The 25,670-nt window shown below is 36.4% G+C and overlaps 1 protein-coding gene across 4 annotated transcripts in view; it reads left to right on the top strand.

Moving 5' to 3' along the window:
- The window catches only part of RNGTT (RNA guanylyltransferase and 5'-phosphatase), a 170,718-nt gene that overhangs the window by 102,601 nt on the left and 42,447 nt on the right, over positions 1-25,670 (top strand). For 3 of the 4 annotated variants that reach the window (XM_072926630.1, XM_012572753.5, XM_072926631.1), the window contains one exon: positions 5,098-5,198. The exons of the other annotated variant lie outside the window; for it this stretch is intronic. In XM_072926630.1, the coding sequence (XP_072782731.1) occupies positions 5,098-5,198 (101 nt within the window). The remainder of the gene's footprint in view (positions 1-5,097; positions 5,199-25,670) is intronic. 4 annotated transcript variants of the gene reach the window in all.

Genomic DNA, 25,670 nt, shown 5'->3' with positions numbered 1-25,670 from the left:
GAAGGGAAATGAAAGGTGGCCTGTGTTAGCTGCTGCTTGCACTTCAGGAGGATGGTATTTAAGAAGGGTTATGGGAGGTAGAGCTGGCTGGTTAGAGTTTGTAGGATAGTGAGACATCCACCCGTGTAAAGGAAACCTTCTTTTCCTCTTCTTGATGAGACACGAACTTCTCTCTTGATCATCCCACCACCTCTTCCTTTTCAGTCGCTAGGAAAAACAGTTTGTTTTGTCTAGACTTGAGGCTGAAGTCACTCAGCCTTCCAGGTGGGTGTCTTCATGGTGAGTCAACACCACCCCACACCCCAGACTGCCTGCCCAGAATGCAGTCCCAGAAACTAACCCTTCTCTCCCTCCTACAAAATACTAAGCAGAAACATCTATCCCATGTGGAAGGAGCTATTTGGAGTTAAAGTTTGTCCTCCTTATGGGCGTCTGATATCTCCATTGTCTAGGCTTTCAGCTTGCTGCTTTGCCATCCATTGAATGCAGATGCTGACACATGGCTTTAGGCAAATCCCAAACCTGTGTGTGAGGCTATCTGCAATTGACAAGAAATGTGTCAGCAAAATTTAAGATAACAGAATCTGAGGCTTTGAGGGCCAGCCTTTCTCTTGATTTGATGGGAGATGAGGAGGAAGGGGGGAAATAGACTTTGTACTCGGGGACAGGACATGGGATTGAGGTTCAACATGACTGACAACCCATCACTGTACCCTGCAGTGCTAAAATGGTTCTAACAAGGGTCTAACAAAACCCTCATAATTGTTTGACTAGACCCACTTGAGCCTTTGGAATTGAGTTTAAGGTGAGAAATCAATGGGTTTAGTACCCTAAGAGGGATGCCAGAGGATGTGCTTTCTGTTGAGCTGTCTTCAGTGATGATTCTTCATCCCATGGCATTGGATGAGTTTTAGGGTCATTCTTGTATTCTTGCCTGAAGTTCAAGATGCTCATAGAAGGGGTGGATTTGTGATGCTACTGCTGACACATCTGTTGTCCCTGATCTTCATCCTTTTCATGAAAGTAAGAAGGACCTGAGGTTTTGCCAGGAGAGAATGGCTACAGAAGATTTGGCTACAGAAGATATGATGACTACTACACTGAAAAGATAGAAGAAATGTTGGGTAGGTGGTGAGTGGATGTAAAAAAATTTTAAAATTGGAGAGCTTAGGGTTCATAGCCAACTGAATACACTCCCTTATTTCTTTGAAGCAGCAGTTCAGGATGTTGCAGGATACCTTTGCAGGTTAGGTTTGTTTGTGCTCCATAGATGCAAGGTAGCAATGCAATAGAATGGCTTTTCCTTGGCCTCTGGTGTCTGTACTTTGGTGTGAAGGGCATTAGGTGTGTCCCTGAAGGGAAACTTCAAATTTGGTGTTACCTTGATGGAATCCAGTTTGCATGCACCAGAGCTGCCCAGCTATTGCAACTCTAATATAGTAATAGGAGCAACTGGGGCATTTATTGTGAATGTTCGTTGTTTTTGGAAAATAAAATGTACCCAAGATGGCTGCTAAAAGAACAAGCAAGCAAAGAGAGACACAGTTTTGCAGAATAATTTAGATTGGAAGGGACTTCAGGAGGCCATTTGAGATAAAGGTGTTTGAGATAGTTTCTGATTTGTCAATGTACCTTTTTGGTGTGGAGTTCTAATTTTTGTGCTTAGACTAGGTTGACAGGTTTCAGATTGAAGCATGAACTTTGTATTTGAGATGACAGGGGATCTGATATGTTTTAGGAGTAGTCGTGTACATAGATATTTGTTGGGGAGTGGTGATGAGGATATCATTGCTATGAATGCTATATTTAAAATGCTAGGGTGTAGTTCGATCTCAAACAGATTGCTTCACATTTTGGTTTGGAATTAAAATAAAGAGTAACTTCATGCAGAACAGGTCTGCAGTATGCAGTGATTCATCTAAGGTGAAGTTTCCATATATTTAACAAGCAAAACTCTTGTTTGGCTTCAGCTCATATTTAAAGAATTTGGTTTAGCACTTAGCATTCAAACTCAATAACTTACTAGTGCTGTCTTATGTGTGGGGATTCACCTGTTAAAAATTAATCTCTTTCTTAGGGATTATTAATATGGCTTTTGAATGAATTCTCCTTTTGAGCCAGTCTTCTGTGAATTTCTGTCTTTCATGGTAACAGAAGTTGGGGGATGCCAGGGAGGAGTTGCATAAATTGTTCCTCGTATGAGCATTGAATTCTGGTGGCTTATCTAAGACTTTATAACTCTGAAAGATAGCTGTATTTACCTGTTACCTTTACCAGGTGTTTGGTATCAACAGATTGCTGTGAAGTGAGAAGGCTGTTGTTTGATAGTGGTCAAAACTAAATGTAATAGTCAAAAGTATATAAAAGGGTATATTTATTGTTATTGCTTTCTAAGTGAGATATCTTTGACTAACTTGGAGTGTGCTGGAGATTATTTTTTTATTAATAGAATAAAATGTTTATTCAAGGCTTGTCTCACACTATGCTGGTTCTCAAGGTGAAGAAAATATCTCCATCTTAATTAATAAATCCTCCCCCACTCCCTTCAAGTAAGTCAACCAGTTAATTTTAAACTTGAGTCAAAATTGTAGTTCATACAGTGTAATTACAGGTATGCAGATACAGTCTGTCAAAACATTGCTTTTCATTACTGATCTTGGAATAGTTGTTCCTGTCTCTGGCGAAGTCGGTTTCTTACTAACTTTTAGGAGGATATAACTTGTCAGTCTAGGAAAAACAGTTTGAAAAAGCTGGATAGTAGATCCTATGTGAAAAATCTACATTAGTACCTAAGCATGTAAGGTAGAAAATACAATACCAATTAAAAAAAAAGAAACTAAGGTGGGGACAGGTATCATGGAAGATCAGGGAAGAAATAAGTCCTGTAAGCTTAGTATCTGGACTGGACAAAGGAATAGAAACAGTAAAGAATATAGTAGTTGGTATCTGGATGAACATGATTTATATAGTTGGTGAAAATTACATACCTTTTTGGAAGGAAGGTTATGCCTCTCCAGCAAAGGGTTCAAAAGGCATTTATGTAAGGATCATCTGGTTTTTCTTGTTAAGATTTCCAGAAAGCCTCTTGTCAAAATTTTCTTGAAGAAGCTAAAATAATGTGAGACTTAACATTTTTGCAGAGATATCTAATTGGTTATAAAGTAGGAGTGAAGGGATGGGGTACTGTTCAATCCTCACCAGGGAAGGCAGCCACCTGTACTGCATGTAAGCAAGTAGGAAAATGGGATGAACCATTCAGTGATGTTTTCTTGGTGGATCAGCAAGGGCTAGTCCTAAATGTGGAGAATTATAGTAAGCTCTTACAAGACTGGGTGGCTGAGTGATAAAAGAGTGCATAAACTTTTATGTGGATGAATGTAATGTCAGTGGAAAAAAAATTGTAGCAGTAGATATAAAATGATAGCCTCTGAGCTGAGTGCATTTCTCTATATAGAGAGGCAAATGAAACTATGATGTGCATGGAAACAATGGAATTTGATTGTTGAGCATCTCTCTTAGTATGATCCCTGGGAAGTGCAAGTGTTCAAAAACAACAAAAATTTGTTCAAAAACCACAAAAGGTAGTGGTTTTATTCCTGCAAGGTAATCAGGCTGTCCATGAAAGGTTGTGCCACAGGCTTTTACAGCTGATGGGGGTTTACATGACCTTACTGTGGGGCTATCAAATCCATGCAGAGAAATTGAAAATAACTAAATATGTAGGAACCACATTTGAATCATATCCACATCAGGAAGACTCTGAGCTTCAAAATGGATAGTTTCTCAAGAAGTAGTAATAGCAGATATAATATATAATAGTCTTAGTTTTCATTTTCCCTGAGCACAATGTCTCGGCTGCTGTCAGAGTCAGCCTACGAGAGCTCTAGTGAGGAAGGTTTTAATACAGATCAGATGTAGCTTTTCCTCAGAATTTCAGTGCTTTGACTTAGAGAGGTTGGTCCATCCTTTCTGCATCATTAAGAATTACTGACCATCTTTTAATCAAAACATGGTAGGTAGGAGACTCTGCATTTGTTTTGGAAAGAGGGATTTTATATTCTTCCATCAGAAAACAGAAAATTCATTTGCTTTTGTCATTTTAGATCTACGTTCATCATCAGTAAAGTCTGTATTTTGAAAATATTTTACACAGCAGGATTGCAGTGTGATGCTGATGACTGTTCTGTTGCCAAAAGATAGTGGACATTCTTGGTTAGTTTTATTTTTCATATAAAATTGCTTAAGTTTTCTCACTGCATATAAATAAAGAAGTATTTTTTCTCATTCTATGCAATGCTAGTTATTATTTTACTTTTTCCCTATTCATGTTAATTCATATTTTCTCCATTGCTATGAAAGATACTTGTTAAGGAAGGGGTCAACAAGTTAACAAGTTAAGTGATAGCTGAGGATGAACAAAATGGCAGCTTAGTAAATGATAGCAGAGACCATGAGAAACTAAAGCTCTAATTTAAGAGAAAATTGTTCCTTTCAACTTGTGGTTCAAATGTGTACCCTCTCTCTTTAGCAAGAGATGCTCTCTTATTTATGTTCTGGTATATCATGATGTTTGTTAATCTTTACATAACTTCAATTCCTTTGCTATGAAAGAACATGTTTCTGATGAGTTTTACTGAGAGCTGGCACTATGGTGACTTCTGCCTTTTTCATGTTTTGTCAGCCACCAGCATGGATAACAAAAATATTGTTCATAAAATAGTTCCAAAATGTTGAGATTACTTTAAATTTGTCTTTTCTGTATGTCCTTTGAGTATTTTTGTTTCTTTTTGTGCTGTGTCATTTTGTTTTTTGAAATTTTCAATTAGCCAGAGAGATATAATGAAGTATGCTAATTTTTATTTCCATTCTCAGCTTTTTATTATATGCAATGGCAGAGAGACAGTACTAAACAGTTTTAAAAGGGAGAAGCAAAGTAGTGAAGCACAACTACCTCCATGGTAATGGTATTCATTGTTTCAGTCACTAACTATTGTTATTCATTAGAGACAGCTAATAAAGTCTGAAAGGCTGAATTGCTACTTTTAAAACCAGTGAAAACCAATAAGCATAATTAAACTGCATTTTAATTTACTTCAGAAATACAAGCCTGGTCGATGTGATGATATTTTGAAATGGAAGCCACCCAGCCTGAACTCAGTTGATTTTCGTCTAAAGATAACAAGAATTGGTGGAGAGGGGTATGTAATCTCTTCCCTTTTAAAATCTGTAGCACTGGTGGGAATGTCCCTTAGCAGTTAGTCTGTCCTCTGATACTTCTTGACACTTCCTGGGGCTAAGCTTTTCTATATTCTCTAGAACTTGTTCATTCAAAATATAAGCAACTGTTGTAATTAGTGTTGTACTGAAAACAATGGCAGATGTTTATATTGTGAATTTATTAATTCTTGAATTAAGTTTCTTCAAATTTATGAAAAAAGTCCCATTTGGATTTGGCACCAGTCTGTATGTTTTTGAGAGTAGGCAGGCTGTATTAGGTTAAATGCCTAAAACTGTTTTTCATTGATTTTAGACAAATGATAACAACTGAAGCTTTCTTCTACTTTAGAACTGTGCACAATGACAAACAGTTTTGTTTGTCAGTACTTTTTTTCTTAGAGAAAACAGTACTTGTTTTCTTAGAGAAAAACAAAGCCTGACATTTTTACTTGTTCGTAAACAAGTAAAATTGGTATTGGATTCTTTGGTATTGTCTTTAAAACTGTTAAAATCTTAATCAAAACCAGTGAGTTTTAATGGTAGAAGACATGAACATCTTTACATTGGTCCTGCTATTTGCCTAGTTCAGTCACTGCATATATTAAATAGGGGTTATTTCCATGTTTTGTTGTGCTGAGGAGGGGAAGGGAAGGACTGAATCTCTGAATCTCTGGATTAACCTTGCTTTGGAAAAGTTTTTGTTTAAAATGAAATTAATGATTGCTTAGTTTTTTAACATCTGGGACTTATTTCAATTGATGGTGTGAAATACTGATATTTAATTTTTCTTTTTTTTTTTTGGTGCCACAGGCAACTCAATATGATTAAACAATTTATTCAGATATTGCTTACATATTCCAGGGTGCTAATAATGGCCCATTTAACTTTTAGACATCTGAATGTCACATTAATGAAAACATTTGGTGAATAGAGAGAATATTAAGGCTATGGGGTTTTTATGCAAAAAAAATATATACTCAACTGATAAGTTCTCAGTGTTTTATGAGTTCAGAATTATCTGTTCAAATTTTGTGTTTGAAAATGCAATAAGTCTTCAGTGACCACATAACTATTTCAGAGAATACACTGAAATACTTCATTTTACTAAAGATAATCAGCTAATTACAACATTTTATGTTTGTTTACAATTTTTAAGTCACAGGATAATGTAATATGAAAGATTTATGTAAAAGTTCTTTTAAAAATTGCCCATTATTTGATAGGAACGTTGTTTTTATAAGGGTATTCTTATGATTTCTGCTGGAGTTTACACATATATGGTACTAGCATGATTAATACTAGTGATTCAGAAACAAAATACAACATATTTTTCATTTCACATCAATAAAGGAGTATTGGTTGATTAGTTATCTCTGATTTCAGATACCAAATTGTAAGTGCTGTTGTGTTATGTTTAATATATTACATCATATATTATTTGATTGGAACATGAAAAGGTTTTAAAATATGAGCCAGCAAAAAAGTTATTTCTAAAAAGTTAGTAGCAGTTAATAACAAATTATTAAAGAATGGCTGATTAATTGTAGGATTGAAATAACTTTCTAACATTTAGAAAAGTTCTATCATATTTCAGCTATGTGCAAATGAGAGCAGTTCTTGTATTATGGAAATAACTACCTGAATTACTCTGTAAATAATGTAATGTTTAAATATGTCAGTGTTTATGCTGCTCTCACATGCATATAGAAAGTCCTAGAAATCTGATATTTCATAAATAAAATACAGTTCTTCCAGGTAAGTTTTACTCCATCACACATGACAATTGACTGCTACTAAGTGCATTTGTCCAATAAAAATAAAATTTAATGAAGTATGGGGCAGAAAATAATAACTTAGCACTCTTGGGAGAGAGGTGTTTATCTTAAATAGTGTCCTATGAAACTGTAGTTTCTGCTCAGTGAAACACAAACTGAATTAAATACTCCTGGTTTGTCTGCTTCAGTTGTTACTTTGGGTAAAATCTAAAGTCATTTGAAGAAACTTTGAAATAAAACAGGTTTTGAAATGGTTGACCAGAGTTTTAAAAGAAGCATCTTTAACTTTAGACTGTATAAAGACAGTTTCTGAGTTCTGAGCACTAACTAAAATTCTGTTTGAATTGATGAACTGAGTGTCTCTTTACTGCAATTCTAATGTGACAACACTGGGCTTCCTGCTTCCTTCCACCACACTGAGATTAAAAGCAGGCATTGATACTGGTTTCAACTTTTTAGGTAAAGAAAATTTTCTTCTTCAGTAATCCAAAAAGGAATAACAACACTACAGAATGGGTAAGGTTGGGAGGGGACCACAGTGGGTTGGTCATCTGGTCCAGCCTCCCTGCTCTAACAGTCATCCTAGAGCTAATGTCACAGGATTGCATCCAGATGGTTCTTGAATATGTCCAGTGAAATAGAATCCACAATCTCTCTGGGCAAATCCATACCAGTGCTTGGTCACTCACACAGTAAAGAAGTTCTTCTTGTTCAGATGGAACTTCTGCCCATTGTCTCTTGTCCTATTGCTTCACACCACCAAGAAAAGCATGGCTCCGACCTCTGATATCTCCCTTCAGATACCTACAGACATTGATGAGGTCCCCTCTTAGTCTTCTCTTCTTGGGGCTGAACAGGTTCAGCTCCCTCAGCCTTTCCTTGTAAGAGGCATGCTCCAGTCTCTCAGTCATGCTTGTTGCCCTCCACTGGATGTGCTCCCGGAGCTCCAGGTCTCTCTTGTACTGAGGAGCGCAGAACTGGGCACAGCACTGCAGATGTGGCCTTACAAGAGCAGAGTAGATGGGCAGGATCCCCTCCTCCAGCCTACTGGAAATGCTCTTCCTAATGCACCCCAGGGTACCATTTGCCTTCTTGGCCACAAGGGCACTGGTGGCTCATGAACAGCAGAAGCCCCAGCTCCCAAATTTCCCTTTGACAAATTTTAGGAAGTTCCTCTCTGCACTTCTCTCCAGCCTGCTGAGGCCCTTCTGAAGGGCTGCAGAGCCCTCTGAGGTATCAGCCACTCCTTCAGCTTTGTGTCATCAGTGAACTTGTTGAGAAGGCCTCTGCCCCTCCATGCAAGACATGGAGGAATAAATTAAACAATACTGGGCCCATTACTGAACCTTGGGGAGCACCACTAGGACAGGCCTCCAGCTAGACCCTGTGCCACTGATCACAATCCTCTGGGATCTGCCATTCAGCCAGTGAACCTGTTGGGCATTTGGCAGCAAAATACACAGATGTGGCTGAAGTACTGGTACAGAATTTGCAGAAGTTGCATGTTGTTTTGACACTGATAGGCAAACAACATTTACAGAAATAGAAGGTATGCCTTTGTATTGATGTCTTATAGACAAATAAGGAGCCCAAGTTAAAATATTGATCTCAAATACATAACAGCTTGAAACAATGTGAAAAAGGATTGTCTGTAATTTCCAAGTCCTTCATTCTGATTTACAGGTTCATCTTTAAATCTTGAAATGCAGACATAACTAAACCTGTCCAGCAGTTGTGCATGATCTTATTAGAGTTTACAGCCTGAACAGTAGTGCTACAAACTGAACCAAATCACAAAGCCACAACCATGCAGCCCTTGCATTTATAGTTCTCTAATCACTCAGTGAAAAACAAAACAAAACAAAACATATAGAAGCATTATTTATTCAGTAACATGAGATTAGAGTTCTGTCAGCTGTTGGACATGTCTTTTAGATAGCATATGTAATTGAGATCCTGAACAATTGTAAACAATCTTGTGCATTTTTCATCTGAATAAAGGAGTTACCTCTGGGGACTTTGCCAGATTTTAGTCAGTGTGATTATTTTCCATCTATATAAATTCCCTTGTGTTTTGCGTTGAGCATTTCCATCCATAGATCAGTTTGCAAAAGAAGTGTTAACTGCAAAATAGCTGCTGTTTCACCCCAGATGTAGTCCTGTTACGGATGAATGACCAATTGCTTTTATCTGGGCTTCAGTTATTTCACTCTTGATATTGGAGGGAGTTTTGCCATTGAATTAAAAAGGATTGGTCTTATGATCTGTGAAGTACTATTACAATAAGCCTGATAAAGATGAAGACTGCATAACAAAGAATAAACATAAAGAAAAAAGATACTATTTCATCCTAAAGAAAGGCAGGGTTTCTGTAACCTCAGTGACCTAATACTGGCACTCCTGTTCAGTGCACATATCTGAAAGAAATTGCATTATTGCACCTTAGTGAGTTACATCTTATCAGCTGAGCCTTGGTAATTGTCTCCTGTGTATTATCATAGTCCAACCTTTCCAAGCATCAGGATGATGGTGAGATTAACTCTTTTTTGTGTTGTGTTTGCAAGAATTTTAGCTTGTGCTCTCTCTCAATCTCTTCTCATTACATCAATATAGTTAGCCTTGGTTAAAAAAAAAAAGCAGCAAAACCCCCTAACACAAAACCCCTGCAATAACAACCAGCAATTCATTAAATCAGCTAAACAAGAGAGTACTTTGTTGTTTGTCTCTTGTGAAACACAGCAGTTGGACTGAAAAGCTCTAGTATTACATATGTTTTAAAAAGGCTGACCTGCTTCCCAGCACTTCTCTTTCATTTCAGGTTTATTAGACCAATGGTCTCACATATTCCTTGTGTTTTCCTAAATTATGGTGATGCTTATGAAAAATAAGAGGCCTTAAGCACATTAACTGCTTTTCCCAATGACCTACAAGTTAAATAACCTTATCAATAGAGAATGTGAAGGATATTTATTTGCTGTGTGCAGATTCTCACTTTTATTACAGGGAAGACTGTTTTTAAGTAGTAGAGATGCTTTTTCTCAAAATGTCTGGTTGTATGAATATTTCTTAAAAAGCCAAAAAACCCCAAACTAACTCTGAATCTTATTTAAATGTCACAAATATCAACTGAAAATATCACATAGTACCATATTTCTGGTAACTTCCATAACAAGAATTTCTTAAATGTCCATGCTTCCTTTACAGATTTTTAATTGGCCTGTGCAAAGCCTTTAATTTTATCTGTATCAGACTGCTAAAATGAAATTACAAGAAAATTTTGGCTTTATATGCTTTGAATTAATACCTTATTGGGTCAATTTGATACTATTTTCAATCACAATATAAATTTTATCTAGTACATTGAAGTACTAGACAAAAACCATTAACTATTTTGCTCACCTTTGAAGCTGTACTCCTCTAAAAATAATTAGTAATCTGAAGAGGACATTAACTATTTATTAGTGTTTGTAATTTCTTTTATTATATCCATTATTAACTAGACCATATGCGGAAAACCCCAAACAGTGTTTAGGCAAAGTTGTGTTTACCTTGGACATTGTCAAGTAATAAAAAATGGGAGATAAAATACAATACATCCAAGGATCGTTCCTTGAATGTATTGTATTCCTTGGAACCATTGGAAATTACAAATCGACAACCAGATGTAGATACCATGACCACAGGCAAGTGGATGTCTTCTTTTTTTCTTCATTTCTTAGAAATGGTTTTTCCTTTTTGTTTTACAAACTAAAAAGGACTGGGAGAGAAGAAGAGCTGCAACTGGTTCAAAATGGCTGTAATATTCTTGATTTGCTCTCATACAGCTATGTTTCTATCAATTTTATAAGCTAATCTTTCTCACTCTTCTGCTTTAAAAAGAATTAGTAACTGGCTGAAAAATCGTATGAGTTAATTGAATCAGCTAAGACAGCAGAACTGATGGGATAGTTGGTATGGCCCAGGTGTTGGTGGTCCTTCCTCTCTTCCCATTCCCACTTTTATGTGATACTGAAGTTGTTAGTTTGGGCTGTGAAATCTTTGCCTTCTCACCTGTTTACAGAGTGTCCATTATCAAAGAGCACAGACTTATTCTTATATGTGCCATGCATCACAGAAAGGGGCTTTAACAAGTAATATCCTGGTGATAAAAATAGTAATCCCATGTTTCCCTAGCTTCCAAAGACCACAGTGAGTGTTGGGGCTGCATTACTGTTGTGCACAGTGGAGTTATGAGGCAGAATGCAGATGAAGTTGTACAGCAATAATGGAACGAATAAGGCCAAGATATTGCAAATAGAGTCAAAGTTGTGCCATGTGAGGATGGCAGCAGCCTGAGTGCAGGTTTGAATGTGTTGTGTTTATGCTTGTACTGTTGTTAAAGGAAGCACACACGCAGTGGAATTGTTTACTTTTGGTGGAAATGTGAGAGTTGCCATTGAAAGCAAAGGAGTAATTTGCTTAGCTATTTCCTTCAGGCATTCAGCTGTTGCTAGAGTTGACCTGAAGAGGAAATGTAGGAGCATGGTTGTGCCAACAGATTGCAGAAGATGTAATGTGTAGAAAGAGCAATGCAGTGGCACAGAAAGGGGAAGCCCAAATGCCACCATGGTAGAAATATGCAGCTGCAACACTGGCATTGCAAAGGAAACTGGTGGACAGACATTTTAGTGAAGTGCTATGCTGTGAACATGTATGCTATGTTGTTTATATGAAGATACTTAGAATATTTTTGTAAAGCTTCAGGCTTTAAAAACTATTTTCAAAATAAAGCTTTGAATCTAACCTCTATTTGTACTCTGGTACACTGAACAAAATCTTGTACCTTCCACAACTAATACTCAGGATGCTCTCGGAATTTCTAATGTTGCATTTCAGAAATGAAGTCGGTCTCATCTTTTTATATGTTCAAGTGGCAGTCTTGGGCAATCTCCATCTGTCAGATAATTATTCTACTTCAGCTACTCATTTCTCCAGATTTTTAAAAGCTTTGCCTCGTATCATCCTAAAATTATCTGTATGCTAGCAAATTGGAATGTAAATGTAGTCTCATATGTTTTGTGGACCCTGTTCCCTTTTCTTGAAATAATTGCTGCCCTAAAGTAGTCTTTCCAGTTGCTTGTGTCAGTTATCATCATGATTATCCATTCTAAGAGCCATTTCTATCTTTTGAATGAGATGGAGAAAAGCTCCCAAATACCACATTTTTCAAAATTTTCATACCTCCCATGTATTTCTCTCTTCTAATTTACATTTGGATAGATATTTATTCTTATTTGCCCGTGTACCTTAGATTCCTTGCTACTTGTGAATGTGGAAATGGAGAGCTGATGCCACCCCAACTAAACTACTGTAAGGTGGTAGGATCTGAGAAGAGTGAGAGAAGCAGGCAGTGAAGAAATTACATTGGACTTCAGAATAGTTGGCTTTGGCTTTTTCATGTAACAGAGGTAGTATCCTGTGTCAGGTCTCTTTGAACTGCAGAGAGGCTCAGGACAGCTGGTTGATTTTCAAGAACAGCTTCCTCAAATGCACAAGGACAGACTCTTCCCTGTGCAGGAATGCACAAGCAGATACGACAAACAAGTGCAGCTTGCTTGAAAGGGGAATTCCTAAGTCAACTCACCCAAACAATGAAATGTATGGAATCTGTGAACAGTGACAGTGAAGAATGTAAAAACAGTGTTTGGGTATAGAGAAAAGGAAATAGGAAAACCAAAACTACGCTGGAGTTGAAGGTAAGTCACTGATGCCTGTAGGTAACTTGTTAATGTGAGGAAGGCTTAAGGAAATGGTGTGATGCTGATGCAGCACTGGACAGTGGAAAAGATACAAAAAGGCTGTAGGTACACACTGCAGCCTTTGCTTTGGCAAGGTCTGTTCTCAGGCTTTTGAGGTCCCTGAATCTCATGGGAGAGTGCAGGGAAATTGAAGTTTGGGACTACTTAGGCAAACTGGACCTCAGGATACTGGAAGGCAGAACTTTGAAACTGGAGCGAGAGTTAGCCCTTAGAGGAAAGGCAGCCAATTTAATGTGATGGGTGGGCTGCAGTGGAGTAGACGATTCTTCAATTCTATTTGGCATTTGTGAGACTGCATCTGTAGTACTGTGTCTTGTTTTGGCCTCCCCAAATTGAGAAAGACATTGATGCATTGGAGCAAATTTAGTGGAGTGCCTGCAAGACCATGGGGGGATTGGGGAACATGACATATAGAGAAAGGCTGAGAGAACTGGGTTTCCTCTGTCCAAATAAGAGAAGGCTGTGTAATACTTTACTGCTGTTTACTACTCCCTAATGGCAGGTGATAGATAAGGTGAAGCCACATTGCTCTGAGATTGATGTTGAAAAAATGACAGACAAAGGACACACATTGTAGAAGGTCAAGAGGAGAAACAGTGTGATGAAAGTCAAATGCTGTAGTAGGCTGGCAAGTTGTGGAGTCTCCATCTTTGGAAGCATTCAGAAGTTAATTAGATGAGCCTTTGAGCACCCTGATATAACTTGGAAGCTGACCCAGTCCTGAACATGAGGCAGATGACATGCAATGGTCCTTGCCAATCAGGCTTATTCTAAGATAATTTGCAGATCAGATGTTAAATATTTTGCAAATAACATGGAACTGTTAGACACTTAAACTAATACGTATTTTAAAACATTTTTGGTGTTCTTTCTTTATGCTTTTTTTACTGTAAATAGAGATTTTCCAGTACAGTACTTAGAGTAAGAATACTTATTGTACATATATTTAATTTACAAATGGTGGGATTGTCCTTTTTGAGAAGATTTGTGAGTTGTGAAGTAAAATAACATACAGTTTTTATAAACAGGAATTTGATATTGATACTGTGTAAAGATTTGCCAGATGCATTATTTAAAAGCCATCTAATTTACATAGAAAAAGTTGTTCATCTTCCTTTTGCTATAGCTTGAAATAGATATGCTGCTCTGAAACTTACTGGAACTCAGTGGTGAACATGCTTTTTTTCCACCAGTGCATATAAATTTTTTAAATTATAGGACTTATTAGAGAGTATTTGTGAACATCTTGTTCAAAGTGCTTTACATGGATTTTAGAAATTGAAATGAGCTTCTTTGAAATGCATTTTTTGCATTTTTGCATGTAGTGACTATTTGGTCTTTTTCAGACAGAGGGTATTTTCTAGATTTTTTTAAGTATGTCATGAAGGGTACCTTAACTCAGAATATTTTTTTCTCCATTAATTGTTTACAGTACCAATTAATATTGAGTTGTTTGGTTTGGTTTTTTTGGTGGTATGTGTTTGTAGTTTTAATTTGTTGCTTAATGAGATGTTATGTCTGTTTTCTTGAATTTGCAGATTCTACACATCTTAAACTATGTTCAGAAAGGATCAGTAGTATAGGATTATTACAGATTTGAAAAATAAGTATTTTTCAATGCTGTTTGAAATTAAAGAATTGCAGGAGTGAGTCCAGAGGAGGTTGCAAAGGTGATCAGAGGGCTGGAGTACCTCTCCTACAAAGACAGGCTGAGAGTTTGGCTTGTTCAGCCTGGAGACAGGAGAGCTTCCAGTACCTGCAGAGGGGTTATTTACAAGGGCCTCTAGTGATAGGACAAAGGGGAATGTCTTTAAACTAAAAAAGGCAGATTTAGATTAAGTATCGGGAAGAAATTCTTAGTTGTGGGAGTGGTGAGGCACTGGAATATGTTGCCCAGAAAAGCTGTGAATGCCCCATCCCTGAAGGTGTTCAAGGCCAGGTTGGATGGGACTTTGAGCCACCTGGTCTAGTGGATGGTGTCCCTGCCTGTGGCAGGGGATGGAACAAGATGATCTTGAATGTCCCTTCCAACCCAAACCAATCTGTGGTTCTATGAAACATGCATTTAAAAAGAAAAAAAATCAAGCTCAGATTACTTCCTTTGCCTTCTGTGTTGTAGTTCAAAGAAGAATAAAGCAAACTAAAAGGGAAAAGAAATTATCGCCATGGTAGAGTAGAGCAAACAGTATGGACAGACAAAGATATTGTATATGTTTCTGCTCTTTATTGTTCTTACTCTGAGCATTTTCTTACTTATTTTTCTGACAACACCAAACTCAGAAATCATAAAAGAACAGATATAAGTACTAAATAATGAATATATTAAAGATAAAAAAAAAAAAATCATGACAGGCATAGCTCCAAGACTACTGTTCAGTTTGCTCTGATACAATCAGTATGTTTTGAAATTGGTTTAGGAATTAGAAGCCTAGCTTTTTGTGTCTTACTGAATTCACAAGTAGTTTGGAATGAACAAAATATGTCAAAAAATAAATTACCCTGGTGCAGATTGTTTGCATTTCTGCCATAACACTGTTATCAATATGGTATGCATGCTGTGAGCTTCTGAAATACAGGGAGATTATCAGCAGTTTCACCTTCTCTCGTTGATAGCATAGAAAAACTCTTGGTACATGTGGTTATCTTACAACTTCAGAGACTTTAGAAAAGAAACCTACTTAATCCCTTTTCAGGATAATTATCTAGTATCTTTGGTTTTGAAGGGATTCAAATGGTGATGATTGTCTTAAAAAAACTATGTACATGAAGGATGAGTTTTTAAAAATTAGCATTTTAAGGGCCATTTTCATTTTGAGGAAGTAAATTGGATTTTTGATATCTCTTTAATGACTTAAGATGTGCCACAGGTTTGGTAATTCACATTTACTGTCTTTTTAACTAACACCCAGCTTGTAGCTTTTCTTTCTGGGAAAAGATACTTGTCCTGCTGTAGAAGCACATTAAGATCAGTGAGGCTATAGTTGCATGTATCTGTCAGTGGGAAATCAGTTTGCATAATCAGGGCCTGATGAGTCAGTGGTAGTGGAGAATCCATGTTGTTACTTACCTGAGAGATAGGGAAGAGAACGGCAACTGTGGTGTATGGAGCATGTGCACATATTGCACTTTGAGTGGGAATTTGTAAAAAGCATTTAATTGTTTTCAGTAGAGTTTTGGTTCCATCTGACAACATGTCATCTTGCTAGAGGATCTTAAAAAGGCCAAACTATTTTCACAGTTTTTATGCTTGTTGTCTTTTTACAAAGCAGTGAGTGCGAAGTACAAGCATGGTTTTGTACTGAATTCTATTCTGAAATCAAGTCTTTTATCTTAAACAGAAGAAAGGAATGTACATCACAGAAGCTGCATGATTTTTAGCATCATTGTATATGAGAAATAAGACTTTATTTTAACTTTGAAACCCAGATTTTCAAGATTGTGAGCTGGTTCAACTTCATATGAAATGAATCAGAATTTTTAATTTATAAATATACACCCTATATGCATATGTGTATATGCATACACAGGTGACAGTTGTTACATTTTACATTGTAAAATTTACAAAAGCAAAAATGTAAAGTAATCCCATTGTCTGTTATGAATCAAGTCAACTCTTTTGTTTTCTTCTTCATGTTTACATATGGAAACCCTATCTACCTTTCATCACATTTCTTAATTTTAAAGTTTTCCATTTTATTAAATCAGCTTTTTATCTTTTTAATTTTTTGCCCTCTTCATAAAAATATATTTCTTAACTGGGCATTCTCCACTTCTTTTTAATACTTTATTAAGGAGATTTTCAATGCCTTGCTTTCGTGCTTTTAAGCTAGGTAGCTAAGTGTTTCTTCACCTGTACTCCACCAACCAGTGTTCCATGGCTTATAAATCACCTAATAGTGAAGTTTATATAAGTGGAAACACAAGAGAATGTGAAGTATTTGGGGGTGGGGGGAGGGGTGTTAGAGACAGTTCTAATGTTTTTGAAAGATTAATAGCAATATTATTCCTTTGCTAGTCATGCTATCTGTTGTCAGCCCTCCAGCCTCTGAGTGGTATATAGTAAGAAGTTTTTGTTACAGAGTTTTAATGAGTTTGCTATTACGTCCCCTCAAAAACAATGCATGTATCTGCATCAGTTTTCCAGATGGGAAAAATGAACTATGAAATGGAAACAAAACTCCCAGGACAGCATGGTGTATTGGTAAGAAAAGGACAGTCCTCAGCTGTACCCAGCAGATGGCATTTTTCCCCCTTATAACAACTAAATATTTTCAAAGCTATAATCTTTGGCTATTTTCATACTTAAAGTCTTTTTTTCAAAAACTGCTAAAAGATTGCACTGTGGCCAAATATTTATCAGTGGATTATAAATTAATGTGTTTATCTCTAAGTATAGGATAGAGAAGGTTGGATTGAGAAGAGTGAAACAGGATAGTGAATTTGATTATTTTATTTTTTTTCTTCTCAATGGGAAAATGTCAAAACCATCATTTCACACAGAAGTTTATAAAAGCACTTCACTCCTTTGGTATATATCGAATATCAAATTCTCAGGATCTTAGTCTTTTTTTCTCAGAAATACAGAATTCTACTTGAAAGTGGATATTCAGTTGCAGGAGATCTCTGGATTTGTGGAATAGAGTAAGACAGATAGTTTCAGAAGTGAATTGGATATCTCTTAATGAAGGATCTGAACTATGATCTCCCCTTCAGAAGGGGATATTTTCTATGGACACGGTTAACTCTCCTCAACTAAGTGTCATTAACATACTAACTTCTTAATTTGTAGTTAAAATAATCTGAACACAGTTCTGACTCAGGAGTTACTGCTGGTCATTCTAGTCTCATTCAAGAAGAGAAGCAGAAATTACTCAAGTACCACTGAGCAGGATGTTTGCACTTGGTTTCTGCACAATGTCACATTAAAAAAAAATCTTCACACATTACTTATGTGTTAAGAAAATTGTGTTTCAAAAGGTGAATTCTGTATCATGATAAACTGGAATAATTTTTTGGTTTTAGGAGAGGGAATGGTTTGGCATGCAAATGCTTTCTTCCAGCTAAAATACAGCTTGCTTCAATGGCAAAAGTATTAAGCTTCAGGTATTTGAATTATGTCACCAAAACGAAATGTTCAAAGCTGGTCATTTTTCTCTTTTGTTCAGCCATTTAATAAGATATGATTAATGGTTTCTGCATGGTGATGATTTCTCTGTTGTTTACTTTAGTTTTGCTGTCATATTAAAAATAAGAGGAAGTTATTACACATTTTTTTTTATGTATCATATGCCAGTTGTTTTTCTGTAATGTTCAGATACATGCAGTATGTAGGAATTTTCCATGTGTTTTCTGAAGATTATATCCTGCCTTTTCAGAGATTAGGTTAAGTTTTTTGATGTTATTTGTCTGGCAAATTTTGTGTTTTGATAGAGCCTCTATGGGCAAAAGGCATGCCTATGTCCAGACTGTGGTAAGAGGAGGGGCCATTGTTTTACACTTGTAAAACACTTTCATTTGAGTGAATGTAAATTGGCACCACATATTTAAAGCGTCGTATAACCTGTACCAATTACTTAAAAACTTGACAAGTTGACTGGACAAGCCTGAGGAAGAGCTATGAACCATATTGACTGCAGAAAAGAACTAATATTGAAATTATATGGCACTGTCTGTTCTGCTGCTTTCCTCTGTACAGACTGAGGGACTGAGGGTCATTCATTTCCCAGAGGATTTTGTACAGCATTTGGTCCAAAAGTATTTGTTGCTGAAAGCTGAGTTATGAAACTGATGACTTCTCTAAAATGAAAATTTAATGCAGAAATATTTTTAAACAGTCTAGGAATTCATAGCATAAAGATGCTATAGATTAAGACTTTGCACATTTGCTTCTCTTACATGTTTTTTTAACAGGTTGTTATTTGAACAGCGTGATCTAGTTATGTACTCTTGTTTAGTGATATGTCTTCTTGTTAAGAAGGCGTATCTCTGTTATTGCTCAACCTGATTTATTACTTTCATTCACTAAACTTGACTTCATATAAATTTCTTGCAAGACAAAGTGCATAGATGTTTCTGACAGAAGGACAAAATTTTGGTAATTATTCAAAGTTAATTCCTATGATGTAATAGCTCCAGAATCACATATTAATCTTTTTTTTTTTTTAACTTTAAAAAATCTAATGGATTTCTGAACCTTTAAAACAGCAATTCCGTCAATGGAGAAGCTGGTGGCAGTTTTATTTGGTTTCTTTTGACAAAGCCTTATCCTCAAGTTTAATTAATAAGGGGACCTGAAAAGTCAAAAATACAGAAGTTAGGGAATGATATTAGCAGTGGAAACAGTGAGTAGCTGGAAGAAGCAGGGTGGAGGAAATCTAATTCTAGTGAGCTTCCTTCTCTACCCTCATTTTAGGTAATCTGTTATTTATTTGTTGGTACCTGTGGTTGCTTTCTACTCAAGTTTGATATAAGTAAACAAAACTAAGAGTAAGAACATCCCAATCCCCATAACTCTTACGTTTCTGTAGATACTAACCAGTTTCCTATAAAAGGCAAGACTACTGATAAACTTAGACAAAGGTTTATTTTCTCCACTTATTGAAAGTGGAGAAAGTGAATGTATAGTGAGGAGAATAAGCATCATTTCAACTGCAGTACAGACAGACTGACTTGGATTTACAGAACTGGCTGGAATATTGGGACAGTTGCAGAAAATCTGCTTGTACCATGTCTGCAAACTTCAGAAAGTTGAGAGTTGCAAAATTATTTCTGACCCACAAACTCTCAACAAATATAAGACTGCACACTCTCCCCTCCCTCAGACTATTTTAGCGTGGTCATCTTCATAACAACTTAATGAACAAGAATTCTCTAGCCTCTCTAAAAATCCTTCTTGCATTCTGATCCTAAGGAAAACAATTTCTTTTTCCTTCTCTTAGTTTTCAAATGTCAAATACAGTAATTATGTTCTGTCTTAGCTTTGAGTGATTTATATCTGAATGAAAAGCCTGTTTGCTCTCTCATAATAAGTTTTCTCTGCCATAATAACAAGGTAGTGTTGAATGTAACTTCAAAAAAGGAGTGATAAAGATTTCTCTGAAGGAACAATTGAAACTTGATTTTGCAGTTTTTGTATTAGTTGTCATCTGATTGATATTCTTTTACTGCTTCAGGAATGTGTTTGCCTATAACATTAACTTGGAATTGATTATTTTTCTATACATTTTAGATCAATCATGGATAAGACTTCTTCCAGTGTAAATGTCAGGTGTGAAAATTTAAAGCAATATTCTGAATTTGGAATTAAATATTTAGACAAAAAAAACTAGAATTGCAGGAACTGTCAGTGTAATCCCATTGTCACTAATCTGTGCATGTAAAATGTGGCAGAGGAATGTTTGAAAGAAATGGAATTCTTCCACAAAGAGTTGACCCCAGGTGTTGTACTGGGACCAAGCACAGAACCAGAGCATAGACCTCTGTATTAGCTAAGTAAACAGAGTAACTTCAACCACTCCTAAATTGCACAAGGTTGTAAAAGAAGATTTGAGACACTCAGCTCTTGGGTTTCCTAGCTGATATAAAACTTGACAGCAGGGCGTGTTAAAATGTGGGTTTCCCAGCATCTATTACAGTAATATGTGCTCTACCAGTCTGCCCTTTTCTCTCTTCTGTGTCTTCTCATTACTGTGTCACTGTTTCCAGATAGATTCAATTTTGTGTTCCTGCTGAAGTTTTATTCATTTTCCTTTACTTCTCTCACCCATATTTGCATGTGAGTCTTCAGGGTTGGTTTCCCAGTAAAGGTGATTATCTTTTTTTTTGCTATATCTACTCCAAAGTGATTTAGGTCCTGGTTAAGATGCATAGAATTTCCATGAAACAGCTGAAATTTCATTCCTGTATGCTGATTGATAAGTTTCTCTCTTTGATGGTCTGAAGATGGTAGCTGGTATGTAGGGAAAGGCAATTGCTTATGTTTTGTTATGCTTATCATAGACATATTAAAAAATAGCCAAATTTCTAGACATCAAAGTCTTTCTTCGTACTTGAGATTAACTTGCATGCTCCATCCTTGTTTTTTCTGGCTGTATTGCTTAGCCTAAGAAAACATACTATTTTTTTGTAGAGACTGTCCTCCTTAAATCAAACCTGAATTAAGTTCACAGTTTTTATAATGAACATTGTGATTTTTTTTTTTCTGTAATACTAGTACATAATTGCAGTTAGCTATATTACTTTATAAGTCTTATTATCCATGCATGTACCTTAGAAACTACCAAGAGGATTTTCGGCTTAGAAAACCAAAATATACTGAACCATGTTGCACTAATTTTTTTAAGCAAGCTTTTTTTTAGCAAGGGCAAATTATAGCCCAAGAGGACATGCAAAATTGCTTGGTGTAAAAAAAATGTGTATTGGAGGCAGACTGCAAAATGGAAAAAACGCTCCTGCTTTACTGTACATTTGTTAATTAAAAACTTAATAATTTATATTATATAAATCTTCTCAGAAAGATGTGAAAGAAGAGACAAAGGAGGTCATCCTGATACTGGTTAAATCAGTGGTTATCAACCAGGGTCTGGAAGTAACCAATTTTTTGTCCTGTGTGATTTGCATTTAATCATAATTGCTCTTTCATTTGTGCCCTACATAATACAAATTAATCATTCAGTACAGTAAATGAAAATATGCTCTCTTTCTGTAATAATAATACAGACATTTTAATAAAGAATTCAATTTTTTTTCCCCACAGTTTATAGAAAAGATACATTTCTGCAAGTTGCTTATCACACAGACTTCAGCTTATTTGCATTTTTAGAGAGTCTGTCACAAAACTGAATAATAATTTAAAATAAAATCTAAAAAGCTGGCATTGGAAAAGAAGAATACTAATAGCATATGAAGACCTTGCAAAATGGTTGTATTGGACAAAAATATTTCTAGAAGCAGCTCCTTAAGATGGAGCTTCCTGGTCCTCTTCCTCACACAGGGAGGTAGTTCTGGCTGCATTGGACTTCTCAGGGTGTGAATTGAGATGTGACCATGTGCCAAACGCCTGGGAAGGAGGCATGTGCCTGGCTAGTGCCCTGTGTGGGTTTAGTAGCTGCCTCAGGTTTTAACTGGAGTGGAGATCAAGGCTGCCCAGATGAAACTGGAACAGTAGTTGTGAACCTTGGAGCTTGTGTGGAGCAGAGGCATCTCAGAAGGGGTTTTTTTTGTTCCTAATCCTGTCTATCTTCCATTTCTTGGCATTGTTCAAGCTGCCATCGTCCCAGGGCATTCCCACTCCCGTCCTGGTGGCTCTGATAAAAGTACACTTCCCCTCTAAGTTTGGGAATTGGGGTAAAAGGTCAGAGAGGGGTGCAATGTATTGAGAGGACATAGCCATCTTTAGGAATCTATAGAAAACAAAACCAAGGGGCAGCTGATTATTAAAGTGAGAAATAAAGGAAAGATAGAGAAATGGATAAAGGGGTTACTGAAGGGGATGTGGCACTTCTGAAGTGAAGCAGAGCACCCTGATTTCCCTTATAGAGAAAGGAGATTTATGGGTCAGAATTCAAATTTTTTTTTTAGCTTTTTTTTTTTTTTTAACTTTTTTTTTTGTTTGTTTGTTTGTTTGTTTTCTGCGCAGAGTAGCACACTCAGATCACAGGGCAGTTTAAATGCCTTGTAGATTATGGATGCAATAATGAGTATCACAGTGTTGTTAGTTGATACTACAAGATAGTCCTTTATTTTCTTAATATTTCAGAATGTGGAATACTACATTTATGTCTCTTACTACCATAAGAATTGCTATAAAAGAAATTTAATTTACAAGTTTGTGTATGACTATGCTGAGGGATTTAATTTTATAATTGACAGAGGAACTAAATCTTGCACCATCCGTAAAGGTTTCAGTAATGAGCTTGAAGCATTCAGTAGAGTTCATGAGGTCTCTGACAGCCTTCCTACCTTATTTTGGGTGGAGGTTTGTTTGCAGCAGATGGCTGTTCAGGCATTCTGCTGGTGGCACTTGGGTCTGGATAGAGTGGCAGCTGAGTCCATAACCTATATTCCAAACAAAAAATTCGTTGTTCATTACAGGCTTCACCTTGGGATTGCAATCTGCATAGTCCCCCATGAACCCATACCTAAAAGGTTTATAGACTGTAATTCAATCATTTTTCTGGTTGTGTATGATTAATTAATAAAGTATTTATTTTTAATAAATCATTAAAGTGATGTGGAGAAACAGGAAGGAAAAGAAATCAGTTGGAGTGGTCTGGCTGTGTGCATACATATGGTTAAGGGTACTCTGCCTGTGGAGGATCTTTAATGAGAAAATAGGAATTTTCATACTGTTTGTATCTCTGGTTAGTATAGACAGGTGAATTTTGTATCCTCTGTTTTATTCTAAGGGGAAAATTTTAGTCTTCTAGATGTTTTTGTTATGCACAAGCATGTCAAATCTCTGTTTCTCTTGCACACCAGAGCAGTGTCTATGAGCTCCAGTTTAATTATGTGTTTTGTGTTTAAATATTAATCATATTTAAATTCTCACTCACTTGGTCTAATTCAATAACTTCTTGTTCTTTTGTTAGAAGAATTAAATACATATCACTTGATCAGGCTTTGGTTTGCCTTGCATTGTGAAAAGGACACTGTTTCCAACTGCTTTACTCAGGGTACCAGCAAGGTCTTGCTACCATTAGTGTGGCATGCAGGGCTCTGGAAAAAACAGAAATCTGTTGGAGCATCTGTGCTGTCAAATGAAGGGCAGAATGGGGGAAATTATAGCCAGATGAAATCACCCCATCATAACTTCCCTGCCAGTTCTTTGTCATGGTTTTTCAGTAGTAACAACCTGTTACAATTGCAGAGTATTCAAATTTCCAGCTCTGCTCTTATGATTTAGAATAGTTGATAGTTGTGTGAGACAAAAATCTGGGGGTTGGGTTTTGGTTTTTTTTGTGGGTCTTTTTTTTTTCTTGTGTATTGTTTTTGTTTGTTTTTTTGTTTGTTTCCATTAGAAAGACCAAGAACAAAGGAATGACAAAACTTCACATGGAAAAAAAAATTCAGTGAGCTTTGAAGACAGCCCTTTAAATGTCAGGAAATAACAGAATTCCAGTTGACAGGCTCATTCACATTACGATACATCCCTTAGTTAAAAGGTGTAAGTACCTTTCCCTCATTCATACACAAAAGAACATACATCATTTACTTCAGAAAGTAATGCTGAGGTGGTATGAGTGATACTAAATACAACATCAGCTTCCTTTCAAAGTGATGAACTTTGTCATCTGGCTAAAGTTGCCGGCCATTGCTTCATAACTTGCTTCATCAGCAGACTTTCTCTGTTCGTGACTTTCTGATTACTAATAAATATATTAAACAATCTGTTACTTAAATGGAGTAGTTGCTTGGCCTTTGCCGAAATGGAAACTGACCATTTAATCTGCCTTTCCAGTCTCAAGTAGGATTTGGTCCTTAACAGTAAGAAGTGTCTTCCGTATGAAAGTACTTACTGCCTATTTTTATGGGTTTTTAAATATAAATTAGTATGGAATAAGAGTGTAACAGATGCCTTTTGGCAGTCTGAATCGATTATGTCAGTGTGCTGCCTCTCCCGTCCCCCACTACTTTTCAAGCACTCTTTCATTAAAATGATCAAAAGAGAGGCAGATGCAGCCACAGTGTGAGTGCAGGGGATGTGCAACCTCCTAAGTAGCACTGCCATGTGTGGCCAAGGTAAGCGTGCTGAACAATGCTGTGCTAAAGGGTAGGGCTCTGGGAAGTTTGCAGAAAATACCCTATTTCTGTGTGTTGGATTGACTTGGATTCTTTAAAAATAGCAATTCAGACCCTCTATATTTAAAAATGTCAGAATGTGGTGATTTAGTTCACCTTAATTATCAATATAACTCCAGAGCTTTCCTTTTAGTACCTCCCTTTTCTGTAGGGATTTTATTTTGGTGACTGAAAAACCCCATGTTCCTGACTAAATGCCTTTATTTTTTTGGTGCGTACAAATAAATCCACTACCTTTTCAACCTCTTCAGTCTCCCTGTCTTTCTTGGTTGTTTCCTGTATTTTCACATGATCCTGTATTTCCACATGATTTTTCTTTTTACCAGTTTCCTACTTCGGCTATGCTTGAGATTTTTTTTCATGATCTCATTTATTTCTTCAATATCTTACTTGTTGTTAGAAATCTGTTTTTCTTAAATAGCTCTTGAAACACTGAAAATTACTTTGTTTGGACTTCAAAATTGTAATGAGACTTTGTATTTTATTGAAGTCTCATGATACAAAGCTTCACATTCTGGTATCAATTCTTCACTTAATTCTGGTAGTTGAACCTGCTGTATTGTGGTGTCTGTTATATTTCAAAAGATGGCCAAGGACCCTCTAGGGTCATAGACAAGAATGTGGATTTATGGTGTTCCAGTAAGGCCACTGCAGAGCTGTGTGAGTGCTCTTGCTTTGTGATACATGGATAAATCTGGGCAGAATTGCATCACAGCTAGTGTCAGGCAGCTTTTTCAGCAAATTGGGAATAGTTCCTAACTCCTGTCCTATATTTCACTGAGATGAAAGGGATGATATTCAGAAAGAAAAATTGATGTTTATGATCAGAAATAGATTCTAATAGTGAAATCTCTTGAACTACGTAATAACCTCCCAAAGGAAAAGGCAAGCAGCCTCATTTTCCAGATAATTTATGGCCAGCCTGGCCAAATTGCTCATTATACTACAGGGAGTAATATTCCATTGGTGGAGGAATGGGCATGATTATTTAATAGGTACTTTTTGTTTCTACTTAGTTTTCCTTTCTATTTTTTATGGATAGGTAATATGTAAATGTAGTTAAAATGCTTTTTTATGTTAT

Source organism: Taeniopygia guttata, chromosome 3 (genome assembly GCF_048771995.1).
Source record: "Taeniopygia guttata chromosome 3, bTaeGut7.mat, whole genome shotgun sequence".
Classification (NCBI taxonomy): Eukaryota; Metazoa; Chordata; class Aves; order Passeriformes; family Estrildidae; genus Taeniopygia; species Taeniopygia guttata.
Note: the sequence above shows the minus strand (reverse complement) of the source record. Positions and strands in the feature narration are given on the sequence as shown.